Below are 24,639 nucleotides of genomic sequence, written 5' to 3'. Positions count from 1 at the left end.
AGATTCCATAGAAGGATTGCTTTTCTGCATGAGAGCATTGATCTGGTTCCTCCTTGTTTATGTAAGAACTGACAATAACACCATGTTTTATCTGTAAACTCTGAACTTTGTTATGAAATAGAAAGGACATGCAGTCAAGCTATGTTAGTCTGCGCTCTAGGACACTGATATGAAGCCAACCCCCTCTGAGACCACCGACCCTGTACTGTCAAGTTGTCAAGATGGGTTCCCCAACCGAACAACAAAGCACTGGTCACCATTGACTTTGTGGGAAGTGCTGGGGAGAACAGAATTCCCTTGCAGACCTGATCTGGATCTTTCAATAAGGGAGTTCAAAACTTCTGAAGGGATGCATACCCCCATATCTATTTTGTGAAAAGCCAGGCAAAAACCTATCAATAACCACCCCTGAAGACAATAAGGATGCAGTCTGCTGAATGGAGTCAGAATACATGAAGCTGTGTGACCTAAAAGCCGAAGACATGTACTTGCTGTGGTACATGGATTCTTTCCCATTTGATTTATCCTCTCTAGTATGGTGTCAAACTTGGTCTGCAGCAGGTATGCGTAAACTGTCATGGAATTGATTAGCGCCCCAATAAAGTCTACCTTTTGTGTTGGATTAAATGAGACTTTCACGTTCACACTCAACTCCACTGTGCACAACAGACATATGACATACTGAACACTGTTTATAACCTGTCTGAAAACAATCCTCTTACCAAACAATCAATAAGATATGGGTAAAAATATATTTCTCTTTCTGCAATGTGCTACTACCATGGCCAGACAATTTCGTGAAAGTTCTCGGTGCCATAAACAAACCAAAAGGCAGCATTTTGTACTGGTAATGTGTGTTGCCCACTACAAAGCACAGGTATTTCCTATATGCTGGATGGATAGATCTAGAAGATCTGGGGAAGGAAATGTGAAGGACAGGATTTCCATTAGGAATGTGAACTGGCAAACAAAGAAATGCAGATCTCAGATCCAATGTTGGACACCAATCTGAGGAGACTAGAAAATATCACAAATAGAACCCTTTTCCCCCAGCTGTGGAGGGAATCTCCTTTATATCACAAAGAGCCAAAAGAAACTGACCCTGTTGTTGAAGGAGACTCTCATAAGTGGAGTCCCTAAAAAGAGATGAGGAAGATGAGTTGGGGGTGGAAGTGTCTTGGAATTGAATAGAGCAGTGGTTCCCAAACTTGTTCCGCCGCTTGTGCGGGGAAAGCCCCTGCTGGACCGGGCCGGTTTGTTCACCTGCCGCGTCCGCAGGTTCGGCCGATCGCAACTCCCAGTGGCCGCGGTTCACTGCTCCAGGCCAATGGGAGCTGCTGGAAGTGGCGTGGGCCAAGGGATGTACTGGCCGCCACTTCCAGCAGCTCCCATTGGCCTGGAGCAGAAAACCGCGGCCACTGGGAGCCGCGATCGGCCAAACCTGTGGACGCGGCAGGTGAATAAACTGGCCCGGCCCGGCCGGGGCTTTCCCCGCACAAGTGGCGGAACAAGTTTGGGAACCACTGGAATAGAGTAATCTTTGGAATTATTTTCAGTACTCCACCTGTCGCTGATGATACTGTTCCATGTTCCCTAAAATAATGCAAATGGTCCCCAAAGAGGGTAGGGAAGGGATAAAGATCCCGATTGGTTAGCAGCTCTCGATATACACATCAAAATGACTATAGAGCCAGCCTTCGCAGCATTTGAAGTCGATGAAGATCTCCTCATATATATATATATATTTTGTTTCTTCTTAGATAAATCTGATGTTCTCTGATAAAGATGATAGAGTAGTGACAGTCTGTTTTGCTTGAGTATGATATCAAGACTGCTTCTTGTACTGGGAAGCGTAGCTGCCTAATGCGTGACATGGTACGAGACAGTTTTTCAATGTAACAACTTGTCAGTTTTAGAACGGAACAGATGATTCCCTTCAAAGGAAGGTCTTCCAGTGTAATTTGAACCTTGTTTGGAAACCCAGAAAACTGGAGCCATGACACGCTGCCTAATTTCTGCTGCCATGGACTTTGATGCTGCATCAGTAGCATGACTGGAGGCTTGTAAAGAAGGTTTTAACTATTAATGGACCTTCCATAGACAGAGATTTAAATTTCTCTCTGATATCTGACAAAGAGATATCAAGCTCTTCAGCAACTTTGCTCTACATTAGTGTAATCATAACGTGATAGAAGGAACTGATAATTCGCTATGAGAAGTTGAAGACTAGCTAACAAATAATTCTTCTTTACTAAGAGGTCCGCTCTTTTCCTCTGTTCTCCTTTGGAGTAGTTCTAAAAGACTGATGTTTCAACTTCTCTTGAGCTGTGCCAAGGACCCCGAACAAGATGCATTTAGAAATATTCAAACCCTATCAAAGGGACTTAACACCATTTTTCAGCCATTTTACAGGATGGTGATAGATGCTAATCTGCCACAATAGCTAGGTTGGTTCTAACAAGCCTTCATTTAAAGGTAAGGCAAGTGTATCCAGTAGAGATATATGCAAAATGTCCAATATATGTCCATTTCGTTGAACAGTCTGAGCAGGGATCGCCAAAGGTTCTATCATTCTGTGGACCAATTCCTGAAATGACTCATCTAATGACAATGCCTCCAGAGGAGCCATATGTTCACACTGTGAAGAAGTGGATGGAATATGCTCTAGGATAGTTTCAGAAACTTGTTGGTGAAGTTTATGTTCATTTAGAGTTTGACATGCAGAAGAGTCTGGTTCAACAACATGTCCAAGATCACCGTGATTGCTTTTGCATGACAGGTGGATCCTGGGGTAAAAGAGATCTAATCCTGGAAATTGAAACTGAGGAAAGTTTTGATTTAGGATATTGCACCAGTGAAGTGTGGCAGTTGGTCCACATGGATTAAGTGAATGTGGCCAGGGCAGGGGGTACTACCTAGGGGCTTTTGAACTAACATGCCTGTATATTTACCCTACGTATGACCTGACTGTCAAACATATGAGTCATAAAAAGCTAGTCCCAAAAGGGTGAAACATCCCCAGTATCAGAAAAGGAATACCCATCCTCCTCTTCTAAGGGGATGGGGTGCTGCTGATGAGGGATTCGGAGAATTACCCACTGATGGGGCTTACCACAATAATCCCTAGGAGACTTAGAAAGCATCCCCTGATTGACAAAAACATTTATTAAGGTGCAGACAGGCTACACTTTGTGCCATGTACTTCTGCACTGAATGCTGCTGCTCCATAGGATGATCTGGCAGTAATAAAGCCTGCACCAAGATACAAATGCTGGCATCAGTAGCTGTGCTGCTGCAGGAGTCAGAACTGATGTTAGAAGCAACAGGCTCCGAATGAACAGGCACAGACAGCTGTTTCTCTCAGGCCACCTGAGGAAGTCAGCACTGCAAGGGGCTGTAACTGAACCAGCACCAGAGCAGCATGCTCAGAACGAGCCCATGCTGCAGACAGCCAAGAGAGTTGTCTTGGCACTGGAGAAACATGCTCAGAATGGACTAGTGCTGCAGACAGATGAAAGCTGACCCAGTGCCCAGAGCACAGGTGCTAGCAGCAGGCAGCCGGCAGAGAGCTCTGCTCCAGTGATAACACAAACACCAGTGAGGCTTTCTGGGCTGCCTCCTGCTGAACTGATGTATGAGGAGCTGCTTTCAGAGATCTCTTCATCCCAGACACAGCAGGGAGTGAACCAACCCTCTTTCTTTGTGCACTCCTGAGAAGAGGAATACCTGTTACTGCCAGCACAGAAGCAGCCAGACCCCTGGAGGTTAAGACAGTTACCAGGACATTTTTCACTAAGGATTGTCCCAGACTGGGGGATTCTATATTCCACCTGATCAGAAACTTGCCTCATATTTTTCTCAAAAAGGAAAAACTTCATCCTGTTGTCCTAGACGTAGCTGCCCTCTCGGCAAAGGTATTACCATCCTTACGTTTTTCCTTTACATATCCAGCACCTAAAAAGTAATGACAACTTAAATGTGTCCTGCATGGGCGTACCAGCCCCACAGGACTCAAAATGTAAAACCTGGGGTTTCTGTCCTGACATAATATCAGACCCTCCCTTTAAAAGGCAGAAAATAAATCTCAACAAAGCCAGAACTACTAAAAACACTACACTAAATACCTACTCTAAATAACTATTTACATAATCCTAATAAAATAGGTGATTGAAAAAAGGAGTGGGGACACTGCTATTTGGGTCCACCTCATAGCCAGGAGCAGTTGAAAGGAAAGGAAAGTCAGTTGTTTGTTCCACCCCCTTTCTACCCTCGGAGAGCGGGGCCCAAGGTCATCAAAGGAACAGGAACCAAAAGATATAGCTGACAAAAGCATTCTCATCTACAGCATATGAAGCACATGAGCACCAGAAGTGGAACAGAAGTAAACAAGCATACAAAGAATACAAACTTTCAAGCAGATTGAAGACTATGATGTATATTATACATTTGATGTTTTCAATTTTAAAAGTTGCCTTTTCCCTGTCTGATTTTTTTCTTTCTTATCAGAGCTAGTGTTTCCTTTTTGCTTCTGTTGAGACAGTTTGACACTATTAATGAGAAACCTTTGTTAGAACAATACTAAACATAAAAGCCTTCTGCATTTACAGTTGATTAAAGCTAGCAATTCAAACTCATCCTTAAGTTAAGTCCAATCAATATAAACACTTGGGACTTTACACTATAGATGATTATTCCTAATTCAGAAAGTACTTACCAAGATGGCATTGCCATATTCATGTTCAGAGAAACTGGCATAACTGGCCTAGAAATTGAGAAATAATATTGGCATAATTTAATACAAAAGGTTTGTTAACATAAGAACACACACCAGATAACTATTTCTGCATTGCTGCAAGATTTCAGGTTAGTTGTAAAGCTAGATGTTTCCTATATTTTTATCCCATTTTTAAAGCATGACCAGTGTCAGCTCTCTCATTTTTAAAAATGAAGGTAAACATGAGTGAGACCAATTTTGGTCTTTCAGAAGAACTACAATAGGTTTTGAGGCAGCAGATGAAAATAATTAGTAGCACAGCGACTTCCTTAAGAACAGAATGAAAACCCTGAGAGACTATGAAAAGCACAGACAATAGAAGCATACGAATGGTACATAGAAGACAAATTGGCTACTTTTACTGTATTTACATGCCCTCATGAAAAGAATGGGCAAGTAGAGTAGATATTCAGAGGCAACAATGTCAAAGAACCACAGTTATTAGCACAAGTAACTATTCTTCAATTGGCCTCTGCTCATTCAGACTTATGGGAGTCTAGCAAACAGCAGTGTTGGATCATATTAAAGAAGTTCTGTATTAAAATCACAAATGAGTTTGATTCCCCATAGTTTAAATTCCAGGGTATTACTAATTAAGAGGTCTCTTGGGTTTTGGTACTGTTTCTCTCCCTCTATGTGTGAAACTTGCAAGCTGCTAATTGTGTTAGTACATTCTAAGACAGAGTCTGTTCTCAAAGCAATTCTTTGTAACAACAACTACTCACACACAGAGGGACTCAAAGCAATACTCTGTAACAACAGAAACAGCACCCAGAAACTCCCCGCCCTTTTGTTGTATTCATCTCGCTTTATTAAGAATTGTGATTAAAATAGAGATAGAGGATGTATGTGGATGGATGCGTGGTGTGGATAATAACTGAATGATCAGGGAGGTGCCAGCCTAAGAATCCAGTGTCCATTGGCTGAAGAAGGCGTCAAGTGGAAATAACCAGAGGACCCCCAGAGGACAGACTGGAATCCACCCAACAGCCTCAAGGATGGGAGAACCAAAGAACAAGATAACATCTGGCAGCACGGAGCCGTCAGGAATGTGCCATCTGCTAATTGATTCAGCAACAGCATGATGAAGCAATTCCCATAGACTGGCATAGGAAGAAATTCCTATAAAAATGGACTCTAGAAAGTGAGAACTTTGGGGTCTGATTCTGCAAACCAACTTCCAGGAGCATCAGATGAGCATCTGACAAGGCCCTGCTCCCTCCTCATGTCCAGGCCACCTGGCCAGTGGCTTGGCATGAGCAACTCTAAGGCTGGTAACTATGATAACAACCTTGCAGAACCTCTGTGTGTGTGTGTATAAATGAATGTGTGAATAAATATGAAATTGAATGGAATGTTATAGCTATAACTAACTGCTTACTATGAGTCTTTCTGTATTCACAATAAATGTGGCATTTTGCCTTTTCCCCTTTAATAAGATCCTGCTGGTTTTTATTTTAATTGGTATAATAGCAGAACCCCCCGAAAAGTGATTTAAGAGTTCTAATTAAACATATTCATAGAGCCCAGCAAATGAGTATATACGCGGATCATTTTTGTGGATCGGCTGCAGATACAAATTTTGTATCCGTGCAGGGCTCTACAGATTCCATCTCCCAAAGCAAACATCAGATCTAGATATCAATTTGAGAGCAGTGATGTATAAATGGATGTACAGAAATCCACATAGTAGCCCAGCTAGTAGTTTATGATGGAAACATTATGGAGGCACATCACTGATACTTTTGTCTTAAGAGATTGAGTCGTAAGACCCTGAGGCACTCTCACCCTAGCTGAGTCATAACAGGTCTCATCGTACAACCTGTTCCACTTTGCAACTCCTAAAGTGGAAATGGCATTTTCTTTATGCTACAAGAAGTCTTGCTGACTTCCTAAAGTCTTCAGTTCTAGCTATATACATTAAAAAAAAAACCACACACACACAAAACTGCAAAACCCTTTTTACATGGGAGTATGGAGCCTTGTTTCCTCCAGAAAATAAGGAAGTTTTGGAAAGAACTATGAGATTGTCTCATTCACACACAAATTTTCATTTTTTCTATATATTTGAAATGAATTTGTAAGAAGACTGTCTCTGAAGAATATGGTGAAAATAAGACCAATTATTAAAACTTTTGCAACTCTCTCCTCACAGAGGTAGTCATGCTCTCTTTAGTAAAAAGAAGAGTCCCGTTTTAAGGGCTCAAACATGAGTCCATCAGCCTTGTCAATAACAAATTAAGATTCCATCATGGAACTCGTTCTCTGATGCACAAGAAGAAGTTAGGATACCTGAAAGGTCTGGGCTGCAATGGTGTGACACCTGAGAGACAAGATGAAATGGCAGGTAGATTCACTTACTTGAACACAACTGATGGCCCTCCTCCAAGTGAAAACTTCAGCTATAGCAAGGGAGCAGCTACAATAGTCTGTTCCAAGACTACAAACCTCTTTGGTGCCAAGAAATTCTCCAGACTCAATAGGTCAATAGATGCTTGATTAGTAGCAGGTTTTTTAGACACCTAGCAATCTCCAGTCATTGAACAAAGACATAAACCGAAGTGTTCCTTAGAAGCCAAAATCAGCATAGGTATTAATGAAAATCTAGCACCAAAAAGTTCAATTCTTGGACTCAATGAAATCTTGCTGCTTGGCAAGCCACCAACAGAATTCTCCAGTGCTGGGGTTGCATCTGACTTGCCTGGCAGCATACTCTCTTCCAGTGCAAGGGCAGACAGCCAATCATAGGTCAGATCCAAGGACTGGATACTCAGGACTCATCAGCTAAGGCCCAGGGCCTCTGCTGCCAATTGGTGCAGGAATTATGTGTGACGGTCCTACTTACCAAACAGTAATATGAGGAGTGGGCTTTCCCAGCCTAAAAGAGAGCTGGTGTGTATATCCACCATTGTTTACATGGAGAAGCACAATGCACAAAGTTTAAACCCCACTCTTAGCCAAACAGGCTTCCAGGGGTTTGATAAACAGCAAAGTGCCCAGAATAAAAATGAACTATAACACAACACTAACACTAGAAATAAAGAGAGTCTTGGATCTGAAATCCAAAAGTCACTCTGGGCATGGAAAATAATATCCTTACATCCATAACTGTTTAAAGAAAGCAAGAAATTAGGGACATATGCTGTTACAAGCTTGGCTCCAAAAGTTCAATTTCACACGAAGTCTTTATGATGTCCTGGTTTCCATAAAGTTTCTAAAGTTTGGAACCACAATAGGAGCATCCCATAGGCAATATGTAGAAGCCACCTCAAAAATGACCAGGGACACTGATGAAATTGAAAGGCATCAAATTTAAAACGGATGAGGATGATACTGGTCAGATTTTTTTTTTTTTTTTAAACCACACACTGCATAATTTAACAGTGGACTTACTGTCACAATGTGTCACAGCCAAGTGCTGAATTAGGCATTTATATGCATGAGAAAATAGTTTCAGACAGGTTATACAAGTGTTTGCAAAGGACATAGACACCTATGTTTCAGGAAATAAGCCAGCTGCTAACAATTTAAGAAAATACTTCCAGTGTGAAGATTACATCTTAATTGTCCATAATGTGGTTTCTTCCACATTCCTCTGAATAATGTGGTAGTGGCAACTGTCAGACAGAGGAGGCTATTACAGATAGCACAATGATCTGATAATATCATAAAAACTGCCATATGTTTTATTATAATGTTTGGTAAATTGAATCCCCCTCATCCAACTCTGCTCGTGTGCCGCGCTGCACCTCACCGCACCACCTGCTAAAATTCTGAGAGCATGGGAAGATAAAGAGATAAGAACCTCCCATTCTTTCCCCTCCTCTGGAGGAAAAAAAAAAAGCTAGCCACTAAAGAATGGCAAAGGCAAAGAAGCAGGGCTGAGATCACCATGTGGTCTATGACAGTGGTAAAAACACTTAGGTCTTGCCTATGCTACAGCCTCCACTATTTCCAACACCACTGATAGTGAAACCATAATGAACTATGGGTTCTAAGTTCACCACTGTAGGTGCAGATGTATCTTTAGGTGCCCCCCTGCCTCTGATCACTTCCATGTCATACTCCGCTTTGCCAGGTGAGAAACTGAGACACCTTTACTTCAATCCACAGGTTTCTCTCTCCACCGCACTGAAGGCGGGAGATGAATTGTTTGTAAGAGGTGCTGAATGTGGGCCAGGAAACATAGCTATCACATTTTAAAATAAAAAAGCAAAGGGCCAGCAGGGAAGTGAGTACTGAGAGTGCTGGGCTATCATTCAGATGGCTCTGCAGATTAGTTCAAGGGGTTGCCTTTACTATATACAAACCAGATGCTGAACTCCACAACAGCATTCAGCCTTTCCCCACAACACTGCTACAGATCTCTCAAGACTGCTGCTGCTTAATGCAACATGGGATGCCTCTCCACTACTTTTGCCCTAATGAGGCAAGATGCTCTTCTTCCCAGAAAGAACAGTTAAGTCATAGGATGGACACAGACAATCTGAGTTTCTCTTAAAATAGACCAAGATTGGTCTTTTGCTCACCCTGATTTTCAGTGTTAAAGAGATGCAGGCTACAGTTTAATGCCTTGTTTACTGGGTAGAGTCCTGTTACTCCTGACCAAATTCTGCACAGAATTCATATGGCCTGCATTTTTTTTCTGTGTCCCCCCGCAGAAAAATGCAAAAAAAAAAAAATCTCCCAGGGGACATGTGCCTGTTCCCTAGCAGCCCAGGCAGAGCATCTGGAGCAGTCTCAGAGATGGGGGAGAGGGGCTGGGCGTGCATGCGTGGTTGATCACCATTGGGTAGGGAGGTGGGGCTGGGCGTACATGCGTGCCAACAAGCGACAGAGAGAGAGAGAGAGAGACTGACTGTCCCTCCCTTGCCACTGCAGCTTGCTGGCATGGAAGGGTAGAGCTTTTTATTATGCACGAGGCAGACTAGAGGCAGAAATGTAGCAGCCTGCCTGTTAGTTAATTGATCTCATTCTCTGAGGCACAAATGTACCAGCCTGACTGTGTAGTAACGTTGTTAATGTTCCTATTGTTAGTTAGCTGTTCCCATTCTCAATCAGTTCCCCCAGGATCATAAAACCTGTGAGAGTTTTAAGGCTCCTACATTGCCAGAGTGATGTAAAAGAGTCTTATTATAAATGACAGTGAGGGAATCCTCAGCTAGGAAGATGTATGTGCTCTCTCACTTTTTCCTGTGACACTGTGGCAAAATGGGGTTAGATTACAGCTCAGGATTTATTTCACTTACCCATAAAAAAAAATTAAAGCAAATAAAACATTTACCAAGCAGTCAATAAAACATCTGGACAATCAGAACCAAGCACTTCCTGAAGTACCCAGCCAGGTCCAGGAAAATGATTAGCACAGGGGTGGGCAAACTTTCTGATCCGAGGGCCGCATCTGGGTATGGAAATAGTATGGCATGAATGCTCATGAAATTGGGGTTTGGGTGCGGGAGGATGTAAAGGCTCTGGCTGGGGGTGCAGGCTCTGGGGTGGGGCCAGAAATGAGGAGTTCAGGGTGCAGGAGGGGGCTCCGGGCTGGGACAGTCTGTGTGGGGGGTGAGGGCTCCGGCTGGGGGTGTGGGCTCTGGGGTGGGGTTGGGGATGAGGGCTTTGGGGCGCAGGAGGGTGCTCCAGGCTAGGACCGAGGGGTTTGGAGGGTGAGAGGGGGATCAGGGCTGGGGCAGGGGGTTGAGGCGTGGGGGACTGGCTCAGGGGTGCAGGCTCTGGGTGGCGCTTACCTCAAGCAGGTAGGGGCAGCGTGCGGAGCCCCCAGCTGCCCCTATGCGTAGGAGCCGGAGAGGGGACATGCCACTGCTTCTGGTAGCCGCATGGAGGAGCGCCCGACCCTGCTCCCCAGCTGGAGCAGGGCAAGCCCCAGACCCTACTCCCCAGCAGGAGCTCGAGGGCCGGATTAAAACAGCTAGCGGTCCTGTAGTTTGCCAACCCCAGATTCTCAAAACTGTATGACTTTCTTTTCTTTTCTTTTTTTTTGGGGGGGGGGTGGCTGTTTGGTGTTCTGTAATGTAATTTAAATGAAAATCTAGGATTAGAACTGGAATGCAGGATATTAATTACCAAGTGTTTGTAACTTAACTTTCATGTGTTTAGGAAATGCTGAATAGTTATTGTGACTTTTTTCTGTACTGTAGTTTAAATAAATCACCAAAACAATTGAAACTGGTTTGATTATATTGCATTATTTTGACAAATAAAATATGCAGAATTTTGCAGAATTTTTTGGTGCAGAATTCCCCAAGGAGTATCTGATGCTTGCTATCAAGAATTTTAGTTGTCTTTTAACGCAAGGTAGCTGAGAGAAATAAGCAGAAGGGTCAGCTTTGTATGACTGCCATCTCTCCAGACTCCCCCAAAAAGGGCTTTGCAGAACACAGCAGTAGTCCACAGACCAAAGTTTGAGAACCTTTATACTAACTACATGAATAACCAACAGTGTGCATTTTCTATGACAAAAGAGTGCATACAATTCAAAGATAAGTAAATATCAATTCTTAAAATTAGCTTCTCACAAATATTCATGCTGAGTAAAACCTGGCCATTCGAAAGCTTGCAAAAAGCAGAGACTTAAACGAATAGTCAAATTGAAGTTAGCTGATGAATTTGAGCAATTTTCCAATAATTTTCTATTTATTCATTCAGATTAAGTTATTTGTAATGAAGCAATACACAAATCAAAACTTGGTGTGCTTAAGTAATTCACATCAATACTTCTTAAACTTTTTTTTAAATAAGCATATATCTGCACTTTTTCAGTAAACAGATAGCCAGTAGTCAACCGAAGTGATGAGTACCCATAAATCCCACTGATTTCATCTTTCCACATTTGTCTAATGGCCTTACAAAATATAATCTACATCAGGGATTGGCAACCTTTCAGAAGTGGTGTGCCAAATCTTCATTTATTCACTCTAATTTAAGGTTTTGCATGCCAGTAATACATTTTCACGTTTTGAGAAGGTCTCTTTCTATAAGTCTATAATATATAACTAAACTATTGTTTAAGGTTTTTAAAATGTTAAGAAGCTTCATTTAAAATTAAATTAAAATGCAGAGCCCTCCCCCCCAGAGCAGTGGCCAGGACCCGGGCAGTGCGAATGCCACTGAAAATCAGCTCGCGTGCTGCCATAGGTTGCCTACCCCGATCTACATAGTAGCCTTGCATTTGAAAACAGTGAAAAACCAGAAACAACATAGGTATTTTCAGGAAGCTCACTCAATAATATGGTAACACCCTCTTGAACAGGAATATCTGATTAATGTATATTATTCCTGTATAATGTCTTGAAACAAAAGCTAACTATGAGAAACAAAACAATCTTTACAACATTTACATGGCAAGGATTTGTAAGCCTGTTAAAACTTCCTAAATAAATAGAAAAAAAGGAGTGAAAAGACGACAAAAGAAGTTATATACTTACGCATGTGGGCAAATATATTTTACATGTGGACTTCTGATACCTGCAAATGCTTCTGCCCAGCCATGTCTGTTGGAGAAAAGTATGTTAAATGGCATTTTCATGTGCTAGTTTAAATGTTAACTTTAATAGTTAAGCATTGTTGCCATAATGCTAAAATAAGAGGGAGTGTCAGGTCATTACAGGTGACATTTCTAAAAGAACCTAAAACAAAATGCATTACCTATGTTAAAAGAGAAGTCCTTCCTTTATAGCAAGTAGCAAACGCATCTAAAGAAAACTAGTTTCTTGTCCAATAGTAGTTGCTCACGCTCTCTCTCTAAGAAAACATCTGCTATAAGCCTGTCAATGATACATTTACTGTGTCAGTCTGTTCAAAGACATATAGACAAGGCCACAAATTCAATTGTTTTCAAACTTTTTTGAATATTGCTATAAAAAATTTCTATGCCGCATAAAAACAACACTAAAAAACACTTATAACAATTGTGGTTCTTCAGGATGTTTTGTGCATGTAGCTCTCATGCATGGTGCGGCTGAACCTCTTGCAAAAGAATTCCAAAGCTTCAAAAACAGCAATAAAGCAGGAGTCACGTATGTGCCCTTCATGTCCTCTCACCCCCTCTTCCAAGAACATAAAGGGCACCATGACTCTGGTCACCCCCTCAAGTCTCTCTCATCACCCAGAGTCTCACAAGGTGTCTGAGCTGCAGGAATGGAGGATGGATTGAGGGATTCACATGCACAGAACATCTAGAAGAACCACAGTTACTATTAGTTAAGTAACAGTTCTTTCTTCGAGTTCCTATGCATGTGGCTTCCACTCATGATTATTAACAAGCAATTCAGTGATCAAGAGGGTGGGAGCTAGGAGCTCATCTGAAAAGACTGTAGGACACATCTTCCCCTTGTGTATCCGCTCTGGAAGCAGATACCAAGAAGTAATGACTAGCATACACATGCAAGTTGTTGCTCTGCAATTTTCCACAACTGGTATCCTACTAAAGCACATTTCTGAGGCAGGTTGTATGGAACGAAGACAGTTTGGACATGTCATACTTTCTCATTCCCCAGCACTCTGCACTATAAAGCAGTGTTGAAAGTATGCAGCTCTGGTAAATCAATATCAGTGATGATGGTAGCAGATGTGAATACAAATATTCAAACTCTTTAGGGGAAACTTGATACTTTTGTTCAGCTCTTTGAGGTTGCTGAGATATAGACTACTCCACAATCTAATTCCTTTGCAGGTTTAAGAATTCCCACATTAATAGGAAGGGCTATTCTGTCCTGAGTGGCAGGTTGCAAAATATCAAATAATTTATCTGCCTTGTCTTGAACCCTTTCCAATGGAATGTTATTCCTCAGGGAATTCTACGCCAAAAAATTGAAAATTCTGCGCACGTTTTAAAATTCTGTAAATTTTGTGTGTCAATAAATAAATGTGGCTCCAGCATGGCAGTGGGGAGCACAGGTCACTGGCTGCATTGAGATAGGAGATCACTCTGAAGCCCTCACCACCTCCAGTACAGGGATTCAGCAGTGAGGCTGCACCTGACCCTGACACAGTGCAAGGGCTGGGCCTGACCCAGAAACACCTCAAGGCCCTGCCCCGCTGTGCCAGGCACACCAAATGTTGCTGATCAAGCTCAACCCAGCAGGATCCAAGTGTGGAGGGGCTTAATGTGGGGTGGTCCAGATGTGGGGTGAGAAGTTTCTGTGTGGGGCAATCTGGGTGCGGGCAGCTCAGTGGGAGATCTGGATACACAGGGGCTTATTGGGGCGTTCCAGGTACAGGGGCAATGGGACTCTGCAGGGGATCCAAGTGATGGTGGTTGGGCTCAGTGGGGGGGTCTGGGTGTGCTGAGATGGGGCTCGGGGGGTCTGGGTGTGGAGGCTCAGTGAGGGGGTCCAGGTGCTGGGGCTTGATGGGGTGGGGGTCCAGGTGCAGCTGGTTGGGGCTCAGTGGGGTGGGGGTCTGGACGCAGGGGTCCAGGTGTAGGGGGGATGGGCATGTCAGGGTGAGGGTTCGATAGGCCTGCTTAACAGGGGAGCCCCAGCTGCTGCCAAGGGGATGCCGCATGTTGGGCTCCCACTTTCCCCTGCGATTCCTCTATCCCCTTTTCTTCTTCATCATCTTCCCCTCACTCCCACATTCCCCTCCCCCTACCCTATTCCACCCCCCTTTTTTCTCCCACTGCCTCTTCCCCCACATCCCCTCACCCCCCTTCCCCCATGCCCAGCCTCACCGCAGGCACTCACTGTTACAGAGAAAATAGGAAGGCTCCCAAACGCACAAAAGGGGAGCACAACTGGAACTAGGACCCAGGAGGCTGCAATCAGCTGCAGAGTCAGCAGAGCCCGAGACCTCTGAGCTAGGCAGCTCTGTGTTTGCAGAAATGGGGGGGAAGGGGCGCAGTGGCACGTAACCCCGTGTGCCCCCCCCATGCCTCACCTCTGTTTGGGGGGCAATCCCTCCCAAAAACTGCACACACAGTCCAACCCTCCCTGTGAGGCTTTCCTGCCGTTTTCTGCAGGGAAAAGCAGGAAATCTACAGGGGGGCTTTTTTCTGCAGGCACACAGTCCCGCAGAATCCCCTCCAGGAGTAGAATATGTAGAAAGTTTGCCATTCTTTTCAAAAATTCCTGATATGTTTTAAAAATCATCCCTCATTAAGGGTGTGGAAGTTTCTTCTGGGGAAGGAGAAGAGAAAGCATTGGCTGAAAGTTCATCTTGCACCTCTTCATCCTCTCCCCCAGAGACACTGTGTTGAGGTTCTGATATCAGGAGGACTTTGTTACACCCTGACACTTCATCTGAAGAGTCCGAATGGAATCTCTGATGAAAGCAGTTCTGAATGGTCAGCTCTGAATGCTGAAATCACAGGGGCCAATACATCCAAGCCTGAAATCCAGGCAGATCCTTTTGGTACCATGCTCTTCCTGTGAGAGGATTTTCTCCCTACCACATTCAGCAACTCCTTTGATGCCTGGAATTCTGCCCTCCTCTTTTGTTGTACCAGGGACGATACAGCTTCCTTGTGGAAGATCTTAGAGTGGTCTTTAACTCCATGGGCAGCAGGGATTACTCACTGCTCCAACAGACAAGCCCGAGAGCACTTAAAAGAGCAGTGCTTACTAGGAGGTATGGAGATCAGTTACCTCCCTAGTTGCGGGGGGGGGGAGCGCTTACAGGCTGGGTCCCAGATAGTATACCCAAGGATCCCTGAAGCAGCTGCCGTTCAGAATCAGACTGAGGTCTTATTGATTTCTCCAGGAGGAACAGCCTCAGTCTATATTCCCTAGATTTAGGGGTGTGTTTTTAAAAGTCCTATAAATAGCGCACTTTGATGGAACATGAGCTTCTCCTAAGTAAAATAGGCAGAGGTCATGTATGTCTGTGAGAAGAAGAACTCTCTGACCCAATGTGCATGACTTAAGTCCTGGTTAATGGGGATCTGGCATAAGTGTGTACTGGAACCCTATCTAAAATGTTTTTTTTAAAAAACTAGCTAACAAATGAAACTGACTATCCTCAGGAGGCTGACAGATTAAATTGACTATCAGGAACAGACTAACAAATGAAATTGACTACTATAATTAGCTAAATGAAGTAACAAACAAGGAAACTAAATTAGGGTACACTAAGAAACACAGTAACTAGCTAAAGCAGATGCTACTCTATTCTGACTTTCTGCCAAAAGGCAGTTAGAAGGAGCTGAGGGGGAGTAGGGATATGCTGCCCTTTATAAAAGGTGCATGCACAACCCCTGCTGGATATTGCTATTGAAGTTCCTAAACTCCTGTGCAAAGAACACAAGCACACCATATATGGAAGTCACTTGAACAGTAACTTGAAGATGAAGTTTGATTTATTAAATCCAAAAAGCTAGGAGATTTGAAACTGCAGACAGGACTCTATCCCAATTCCTACCGTTGTCCCTATAGATGTATATGTCTACATACAGTGGATGATTCTACACACCTAAGGTTGCAGTAACTCAAAACAAAAACAAGTAGATTAAAGATTAATTTCCTTGCTTTCAAGTAATCCAAATATCTTTCGCCTCAACACCTCCACACAATGAGGGTCAGTGAAAAATTAGAGTAATTCTGCATTTAAAATTGGCATATAAAATACATAATTCAGTTTTTGATGAGCTGCATGTTGTTCAACATGCTGAACACAGCACTGAGTTTCAGAGCTTTCTTATTCCCCCAGCTATCACAAACCCAGAGGACGGCATGGATGTGTGGGCTCATTTAGTAAGCCCAGAGCTCATTACCACAAGTCCTGCAATGTTAAATTTAATAAAACTAACCCCAGTGGAGGTGAAAATATAATCAGACAGAAGCTCGATACCCATGAAAGTAAAAATAATTTAACAATGGAAAGGTATTGATAAGGGAAGAAAGTAAAGTAGTAGTCTTAGTGAAGTCAGAACAACATGTCTCAGTATGGCTTTGCATGACTGGACTCTTGGTGGCGAAGGAGGCAAAAAGTAGTATTATTTACCCGTAACTAGTTCTTTGATGTGTACATACCACCTCAGCACTTAAGTCTTAACCCTCGCAAAAGCCCTAATCCATTAGGGTTGTGCACGTGTTCCCTTGAGGAACTGAACATTTGGTGGAAGATCACATAAATAAAAGCCTCAAGTCTCCTCTATTCCTTCCACCTAATCAGACTCCATACTAGACGCGCCGAAGTCTAAGTCTACTTAAACTTGCGTTAACATTTAGTTACTACTTTCTCCTTACTGTATTGAACCACTTATTTTGGAAACTAGTAGTACTAACAAGTCAAAAAGAAACTGTCTGAGGAGAACTAATTAAGCAAGGATTTTGAGATTCTTTCCAACTGGGCATCAGAACTGCCAAGTTGAAAAAGATACATTGCATAAATATACAGGTGTGTACTGAAATCTTTATAGCAGCCATAATATTTCTTTTACTCCAATGATGTCAAATAGGAACCTGACTACTCTGACTGCCTGTGACAAATATATAACAAAAATAAAAGAGCTGCAAGTCCCCAGAAAAACTCCAGCAAAACTCTAGTCTGAAACCTATGAGACATTTTGGAAACAAGCGAGGATGTATTGAACGTAGTCTAATGTAGCTTCAATACAGTCTGGATATCATCAAAATACAACACCAAAATCAAATTTAAGGTTTATCAGAGCTGCATACTTTCAACACTACTTTATCGCACATAATGCTGGGTAGAGCCCTGCGTGGATACAAATTTATATCTGCGAATGTGGATATCCACGAATATAAATCGGTATCCGTGGAACCACAGGGCTCTCCCAGGAACCGCAGTGGCAAAAGGAGCAGAACGTGGGGCCACCATTCCCAGGAGCCAGCGCCCCGTGTCGGCAGCTCCTCCGGCGTGGCTGTACTGCCCACAGACCCACCCCCGTCCCTTCCACGCAGCTGTCTGCTTCCCCTGTCTGGGGGCGTGCATGCTGCTTGAACACAAGAGTGTGACCAGAGACAGCTGCTGGTGAGCCAGGTACCTGCCCCAGTAGGCAGGGCTGGGGGTGGTACAGCCACGCCGGAGGAGCTGCCAGCGTGGGGTGTTAGCTCCAGGGAGCAGCAGCCCCACGTTCTGCTCCTTTCGCCTCTGCGGTTCCCTGGAGAGTCCTACGGTTCCGCGGATACCAGCTTGCATCCGCGAGTATACATTTGTATCCACACAGAGCTCTGATGCTGGGGAATGACGAAGTACAGCGTGTGCCAAACCGTCTTCATTCCATACAACCTGCCTCAGAAAAATCCTCTGTATCTTTTGGCCCAGAACAATCTCAAATCAAGACCTATTCATACAATGCAGCCAAGAAAATATGAGTACCATCATTATCAGGTCTTGGAGATGGATTGGCCATGTGCTTTGGATGGACACTGATTCCATCACCAGAATAGCACTAAGATGGACACCTGAAGGCAAGTGAAAATGAGGCCCCCCGAAAACAACATGGTGAAGAGCTGTGGAAGCTGAGCTGAAAAACCTGGGGCACAGCTGAGGAACCACTGAAAGATTTGCCAGAAACAGACAGGAGTGGAGGAGCTTCGTCGCTGCCCTAAATGCCAGAGGTGTAATGGGTACTAACTAACTAAATGTTTCTTAACCTGACAACTAAAAGGTAATAACAGGTTTGTTTGAAAATTATGTGGTCTTTAGAAGAGTAACTTGATCTTTTTCTTCTCCAGGACCATAAAACCACCCAGTTTCTTTCAATGATCCACTTCAAATCCTACAATCCTTCCTAAAATATTTGGTGTCAAGAAAAGGAGTGGAAGAACCAGAAAATTAACAGGTAACACTAACTATAACAAGTAGGGTTTCTTCAGGTATGTTGGCAACAAGAAGAAAGCCAAGGAAAGTGTGGGCCCCTTACTGAATGAGGGAGGCAACCTAGCGACAGAGGATGTGGAAAAAGCTAACGTACTCAATGCTTTTTTTGCCTCTGTCTTCACTAACAAGGTCAGCTCCGAGACTGCTGCACTGGGCATCACAGCATGGGGAGTAGATGGCCAGCCCTCTGTGGAGAAAGAGGTGGTTAGGGACTATTTAGAAAAGCTGGACGTGCACAAGTCCATGGGACCGGACGCGTTGCATCCGAGAGTGCTAAAGGAATTGGCGGCTGTGATTGCAGAGCCATTGGCCATTATCTTTGAAAACTCGTGGCGAACGGAGGAAGTCCCGGATGACTGGAAAAAGGCTAATGTAGTGCCAATCTTTAAAAAAGGGAAGAAGGAGGATCCTGGGAACTACAGGCCAGTCAGCCTCACCTCAGTCCCTGGAAAAATCATGGAGCAGGTCCTCAAGGAATCAATCCTGAAGCACTTACATGAGAGGAAAGTGATCAGGAACAGTCAGCATGAATTCACCAAGGGAAGGTCATGCCTGACTAATCTAATCGCCTTCTATGATGAGATTACTGGTTCTGTGGATGAAGGGAAAGCAGTGGATGTATTGTTTCTGGACTTTAGCAAAGCTTTTGACATGGTCTCCCACAGTATTCTTGTCAGCAAGTTAAAGAAGTATGGGCTGGATGAATGCATTATAAGGTGGGTAGAAAGTTGGCTAGATTGTCGGGCTCAACGGGTAATGATCAATGGCTCCATGTCTAGTTGGCAGCCGGTGTCAACTGGAGTGCCCCAGGGGTCGGTCCTGGGGCCAGTTTTGTTCAATATCTTCATAAATGATCTGGAGGATGGTGTGGATTGCACTCTCAGCAAATTTGCGGATGATACTAAACTGGGAGGAGTGGTAGATACGCTGGAAGGGAGGGATAGGATACAGAGGGACCTAGACAAATTGGAGGATTGGGCCAAAAGAAATCTGATGAGGTTCAATAAGGATAAGTGCAGGGTCCTGCACTTAGGACGGAAGAACCCAATGCACCGCTACAGGCTAGGGACCGAATGGCTAGGCAGCAGTTCTGCGGAAAAGGACCTAGGGGTGACAGTGGACGAGAAGCTGGATATGAGTCAGCAGTGTGCCCTTGTTGCCAAGAAGGCCAATTGCATTTTGGGATGTATAAGTAGGGGCATAGCGAGCAGATCGAGGGACGTGATCGTCCCCCTCTATGCGACATTGGGGAGGCCTCATCTGGAGTACCGTGTCCAGTTTTGGGCCCCATACTACAAGAAGGATGTGGACAAATTGGAGAGAGTCCAGCGAAGGGCAACAAAAATGATTAGGGGTCTGGAACACATGAGGAGAGGCTGAGGGAACTGGGATTGTTTAGTCTGCAGAAGAGAAGAATGAGGGGGGATTTGATAGCTGCTTTCAACTACCTGAGAGGTGGCTCCAGAGAGGATGGTTCTAGACTATTCTCAGTGGTAGAAGAGGACAGGACAAGGAGTAATGGTCTCAAGTTGTAGTGGGGGAGGTTTAGGTTGGATATTAGGAAAAAATTTTTCACTAGGAGGGTGGTGAAACACTGGAATGCGTTACCTAGGGAGGTGGCAGAATCTCCTTCCTTAGAAGTTTTTAAGGTCAGGCTTGACAAAGCCCTGGCTGGGATGATTTAATTGGGGATTGGTCCTGCTTTGAGCAGGGGGTTGGACTAGATGACCTCCTGAGGTCCCTTCCAACCCTGATATTCTATGATTCTATGATAACATTTACCATAAAACATTAACCATATGACCATACTCACTATAAATAGGGGTCTACTTAAATCACAGATAAATCACATAAATTTTTTCAGGTTGGTCACAACATATATAGAAAATTTTGCAGATGTGTATTGTTACCCCTACTTCTGTGCTGCTGCTGCTGGTGGCACTGCCTTTAGAGCTGGGTGACCCGCCAGCAGCCGCCACTCTCAACTATGCCTTCAGAGCTTCAGACTAAGATATGCTTATATTTTTGCATGAATGAGGCTTACGAGTGACTATCAAGTTGAATTTAGAATCATTACAAAGGGGCATTCCTGCTTTCCCCACACAAACTTTTAGGGAAGAACGGAGACAAGACAGGTCGTTCAACTCAGTGATTACTCCCAAATGTAGGTAATATTTTTAATAGGCTTTAACTGATTTAGTTTTTGTGAGAGTTTTTAAAAACTAGCATGGCCACCTCTTCAGCATTTGGCGTAAACTCTGCAACCAGTGCCAGTGTAACTAATTTGTGAGAAACAGCAACTGAGTTGCAACTACTCATGTCTTATAACCCAGAAATCTCAAACTGTAAGATAAGTTAGATATACATCAGTAAACCATTATACCTACCCAGTATCTCCCAATCCATGAAGAAATATGACCTAAAATTTAAAAAAAAAAAAAAATACAAGAGTTAAAAATAATTGTTTCATGCTTAATTCCCTGGTTTGTTTTTTCTTTAAGGACAAAAATAGCTGTGACAAATTAATAGATTCTAACGCCAGAAGAGACCATTATGAGTTTAATCGCCTGTACAGCACAGCCTTAGAACTTCCCCAAAATAACTCCTAAGGTATATTTGTTTAGAAAAATATCCAATTTTGATTTTTAAATGGGCAGTGCCACCATGACCGTTGGTAAATTATTACAAAACTACATACTATAAAAATTGTGCAATACCAAGTGCAAGCATTATTTTGGGTACAAGTTTCTCCAAGCCCTAATAAAATCCCTCACTACATTTTTATTCCATATTTCCTCTTCCCTAACAGCATCTCCCCACAACTTAGTTTATTAGGTTACTGCCATAATAACTAAGTTAGACCAAGTAAGTCATTTTGCTTCTGCTAATCATCGCTGTCTCATTTTGGAAGTACGGTTTGTAACAGATCTTGATTGCTTGCTCCTTCTCACTAAAGAGGGTAACTCCAGATATTGTCTAGCAATTCGTTATATTTGCTTTCTTGAGAAACGTGCAATTTATTAAAAGAGAAGACAACTAGGGACACTTGCCAGTCAAATGACATCAACGACCTTCATCTCATCCAACATCACAAGTTAATTCCACTAAATGAAACATTTAAAAAAAAAAAAAAACACCAAGTGTTCAACACAGCCCAGCTCGCAAGGTAGGACGGAAGGCGGCAGGAAGAGCCCCTCATATCACTGCACGGGGGTAGACCTTCCCCGCACCCCGCCGCGAAAGACAAGCAGGACGAGGCAGCGGCAGCAGGGCCATCGCACCAAGCGCACCTATCCGCGCGCCTGCCAGCGGCCGCGGCCAGGACGGTGCAGTTTGCCAGCTTGAACTCCCTGTGCGTGGAGGGGCCGATCTCCGCCGCTCTCCCGGGGCAGAGGCCCGGCTGGCGTGTGCGGGAGCCGCTCACCGCAACACCCCGCCGGCGCGAGTCCGGGGCAGAGGCCCGGCTTCCCGAGGCGGGCCTGGACAGGGAACCGGAGCACGAGGGGCGCGCCCACGGGGCCCGGGCGGTTACAGCGGGGCACGGCCCGTATGCCGGAGCGTACCCCGCGCGCGCCTCGCCCCCGGGACGGAGCCGCTCAACCCCTGCTCCCCTTGGTCGCCAGGCCCGGACTCACCGCGGCAGTGGCCTTCCTGGCGGCCGGGACGATGGCGGGGAGCGGCGCAGACATGTTATTGCCGCACATACACTGGGCTCCGGGGCGGCCAGCGGGACACACTGGCCGGGAGGAGGGCAGGCACCGGGCCAAGGGGAGGGGAAAGGCGGGAGGGGCGGCAGCGGGGAGCAAACGCGGTGACTAACAGTAAGACTCGGAGAGCGGGGGAGGGGCGGGGGGTCGGGCTTGTGTCACCAACCCCTTCCCCCTTATCCCCCATGCGCAGGCACGCGCATGCAGGGGCTCAAGGGCGGCCGTTAGACTAGGCGCGGGGCAGCCGCCAGTATCCCCTTCAAAACACGCCCCTCACTGCTCGCCTCCCTTATTGGCTCTCCGGCGCAGACGATCCGCCATCTCCGATAGGACTCTTCTCTTGTCATTTAGTTCCCTGAGGACTGGGGGGCGCGGGAAGAGGGTCACGCCAGAACGCGTGCGCAACGGAATTGTTCTGGCGACTGGTGGGAAGTGTCTGTCTCAAGCCCTGGCCACGGTCTAGTACTCCCCGGGGTCGGGGGAGATTGTGCGCCAAAAAATTAAGAATTCTGCAAATTTTATTTGTCAAAAAATGCAGTATAATTACATCCCTTTCAGGTGTTTTGGTAAGTTATTTAAACTACAATACAGAAAAAAGGAGGACTTGTGGCACCTTAGAGACTAACCAATTTATTTGAGCGTAAGCTTTCGTGAGCTACAGCTCACTTCATCGGATGCACTCAATAGAAAATACAGTGGGGAGATTTATATACACAGAGAACAGGAAACAATGGGTGTTACCATACACACTGTAAGGAGAGTGATCACTTAAGGTGAGCTATTACCAGCTATTACTCTCCTGCTGGTAATAGCGCACCTTAAGTGATCACTCTCCTTACAGTGTGTATGGTAACACCCATTGTTTCATGTTCTCTGTGTATATAAATCTCCCCACTGTATTTTCTACTGAATGCATCCGATGAAGTGAGCTGTAGCTCATGAAAGCTTATGCTCAAATAAATTGGTTAGTCTCTAAGGTGCCACAAGTACTCCTTTTTGCGAATACAGACTAACACGGCTGCTACTCTGAATACAGAAAAAAGACACAACTATTCAGCATTTCCTAAACACATGAAAGTTAAGTTACAAACACTTGGTAACTAACACCCTGCATTCCAGTCCTAATCCTGGATTTTCGTTTAAATTACGTTACAGAACACCAAACAGCAAAAAAAATAAAAAATAAAAAAGCAGAATGTCATTTTAAATTGTTCAGACTTTTACACATGAAAGCACAGGCAGCAGGTGAACTGTTGGCTGGGGGATGCTAGCCCCCAACCCCGCTCCTTGCACCTTAGGCCCCACCCCTTCCACACATACCCCGCTGGAGCCAAGCCATTGGCCTTGTTCCACAGCTAAAATCCCCCAACCCCAAATGCAGCCCCAGCCCCGGAGCACAGGAAGGCGCGTGGCCCCCTGTTTCCCCAGCTCAGGGGGGCAGGTGGCTGCTGGCTGCAGCCTGCCCAGCTCCGGAGTGCAGGAAGGTGGGTGGCATACAGCCCCAGCCACAGCGGAGAATTGGGGGACTGGAGCCGCACACAGGGAGTGGGTGGGGTCACACCTGGCTGTCTGGTGAGGCAAAGCCTCCCCCAGCCTATGCGACCCACTGCCCATGCATGAAAGTCATACAGTTTTGCTAATCATTGTCCTGGACCTGGCTGGGTACTTTGGGAAGTGCTTAGTTCTGATTGTCCTCATATTTTATTGACTGCTCTGTAAAAGTTTTATTTTCCCTCAGTCTTTTTTTTTTAAATGGGTAAGTAAAAATCTAACTCCATTGTGGAAAAAAGTGAGAAAGCGCATGCATACATCTTCCTAGCTGATTCCCTGTCATTTATAAGGTTTTACATCACTTTGTCAATGTAGGGGCTTTAAAACTTTTACAGATTTTATGTTTCTGGGGAAATTGACTAAGAATGAGAATAGTTAACTACAACAGGATCATTAACAATGTTACTATGCAGATAGGCTGCTACATTTCTGCCTCAGAGAATGAGATAAATTAACCATCAACAGCAACATTAACAAAATGTGGTGTGGTTTTTTTACAAAATCTATTTTCTTTAATTTAAAAACAAACATTTTTCATTAACATGATACTAATATTTAATTGTTTCTTCAATTTTCAAGAAGTTATGGACATTTTTTTTATAATTATATTAGATTGTGACTTTTTCATTGATACCTTACCTAACATACTTCGTATAAGATTTGTTGCAAATGTCTAACAGTGGCAATATTCATTATATAAATAGTCATGTTTCAATCTTAGTGTCACAGCATCCAAAAGTACCACACACCTTACTAGGCAGGCAGACTGCTACATTTCTGCCTCAGGGACAGAGCCTTCCTCCTGCA

At 44.3% G+C, this 24,639-nt stretch overlaps 1 protein-coding gene across 4 annotated transcripts in view; it reads right to left on the bottom strand.

Moving 5' to 3' along the window:
• LYPLA1 (lysophospholipase 1) overlaps window positions 1-22,495 on the bottom strand; it is a 33,201-nt gene extending 10,706 nt beyond the window's left edge. Inside the window, exons 1-5 of one of the 4 annotated variants that reach the window (XM_077810271.1) lie at window positions 22,210-22,487; window positions 21,625-21,678; window positions 20,962-20,993; window positions 12,217-12,282; window positions 4,715-4,762 (exon numbers count right to left, since the gene is read on the bottom strand). In XM_077810271.1, coding sequence (XP_077666397.1) covers window positions 4,715-4,755 — 41 coding nt within the window. In that variant the 5' untranslated portion in view covers window positions 4,756-4,762; window positions 12,217-12,282; window positions 20,962-20,993; window positions 21,625-21,678; window positions 22,210-22,487. Of the gene's footprint in view, window positions 1-4,714; window positions 4,763-12,216; window positions 12,283-20,961; window positions 20,994-21,624; window positions 21,679-22,209 lie in introns of all 4 variants that reach the window. The other 3 variants (XM_077810270.1, XM_077810268.1, XM_077810269.1) reach the window with 3 other exon arrangements.
• Window positions 22,496-24,639: the final 2,144 nt, after the last annotated feature.

The sequence above is a fragment of the Eretmochelys imbricata genome, chromosome 2 (assembly GCF_965152235.1).
Source record: "Eretmochelys imbricata isolate rEreImb1 chromosome 2, rEreImb1.hap1, whole genome shotgun sequence".
Lineage (NCBI taxonomy): Eukaryota > Metazoa > Chordata > Testudines > Cheloniidae > Eretmochelys > Eretmochelys imbricata.
This window is presented reverse-complemented; position numbering and strand designations above follow the sequence as displayed.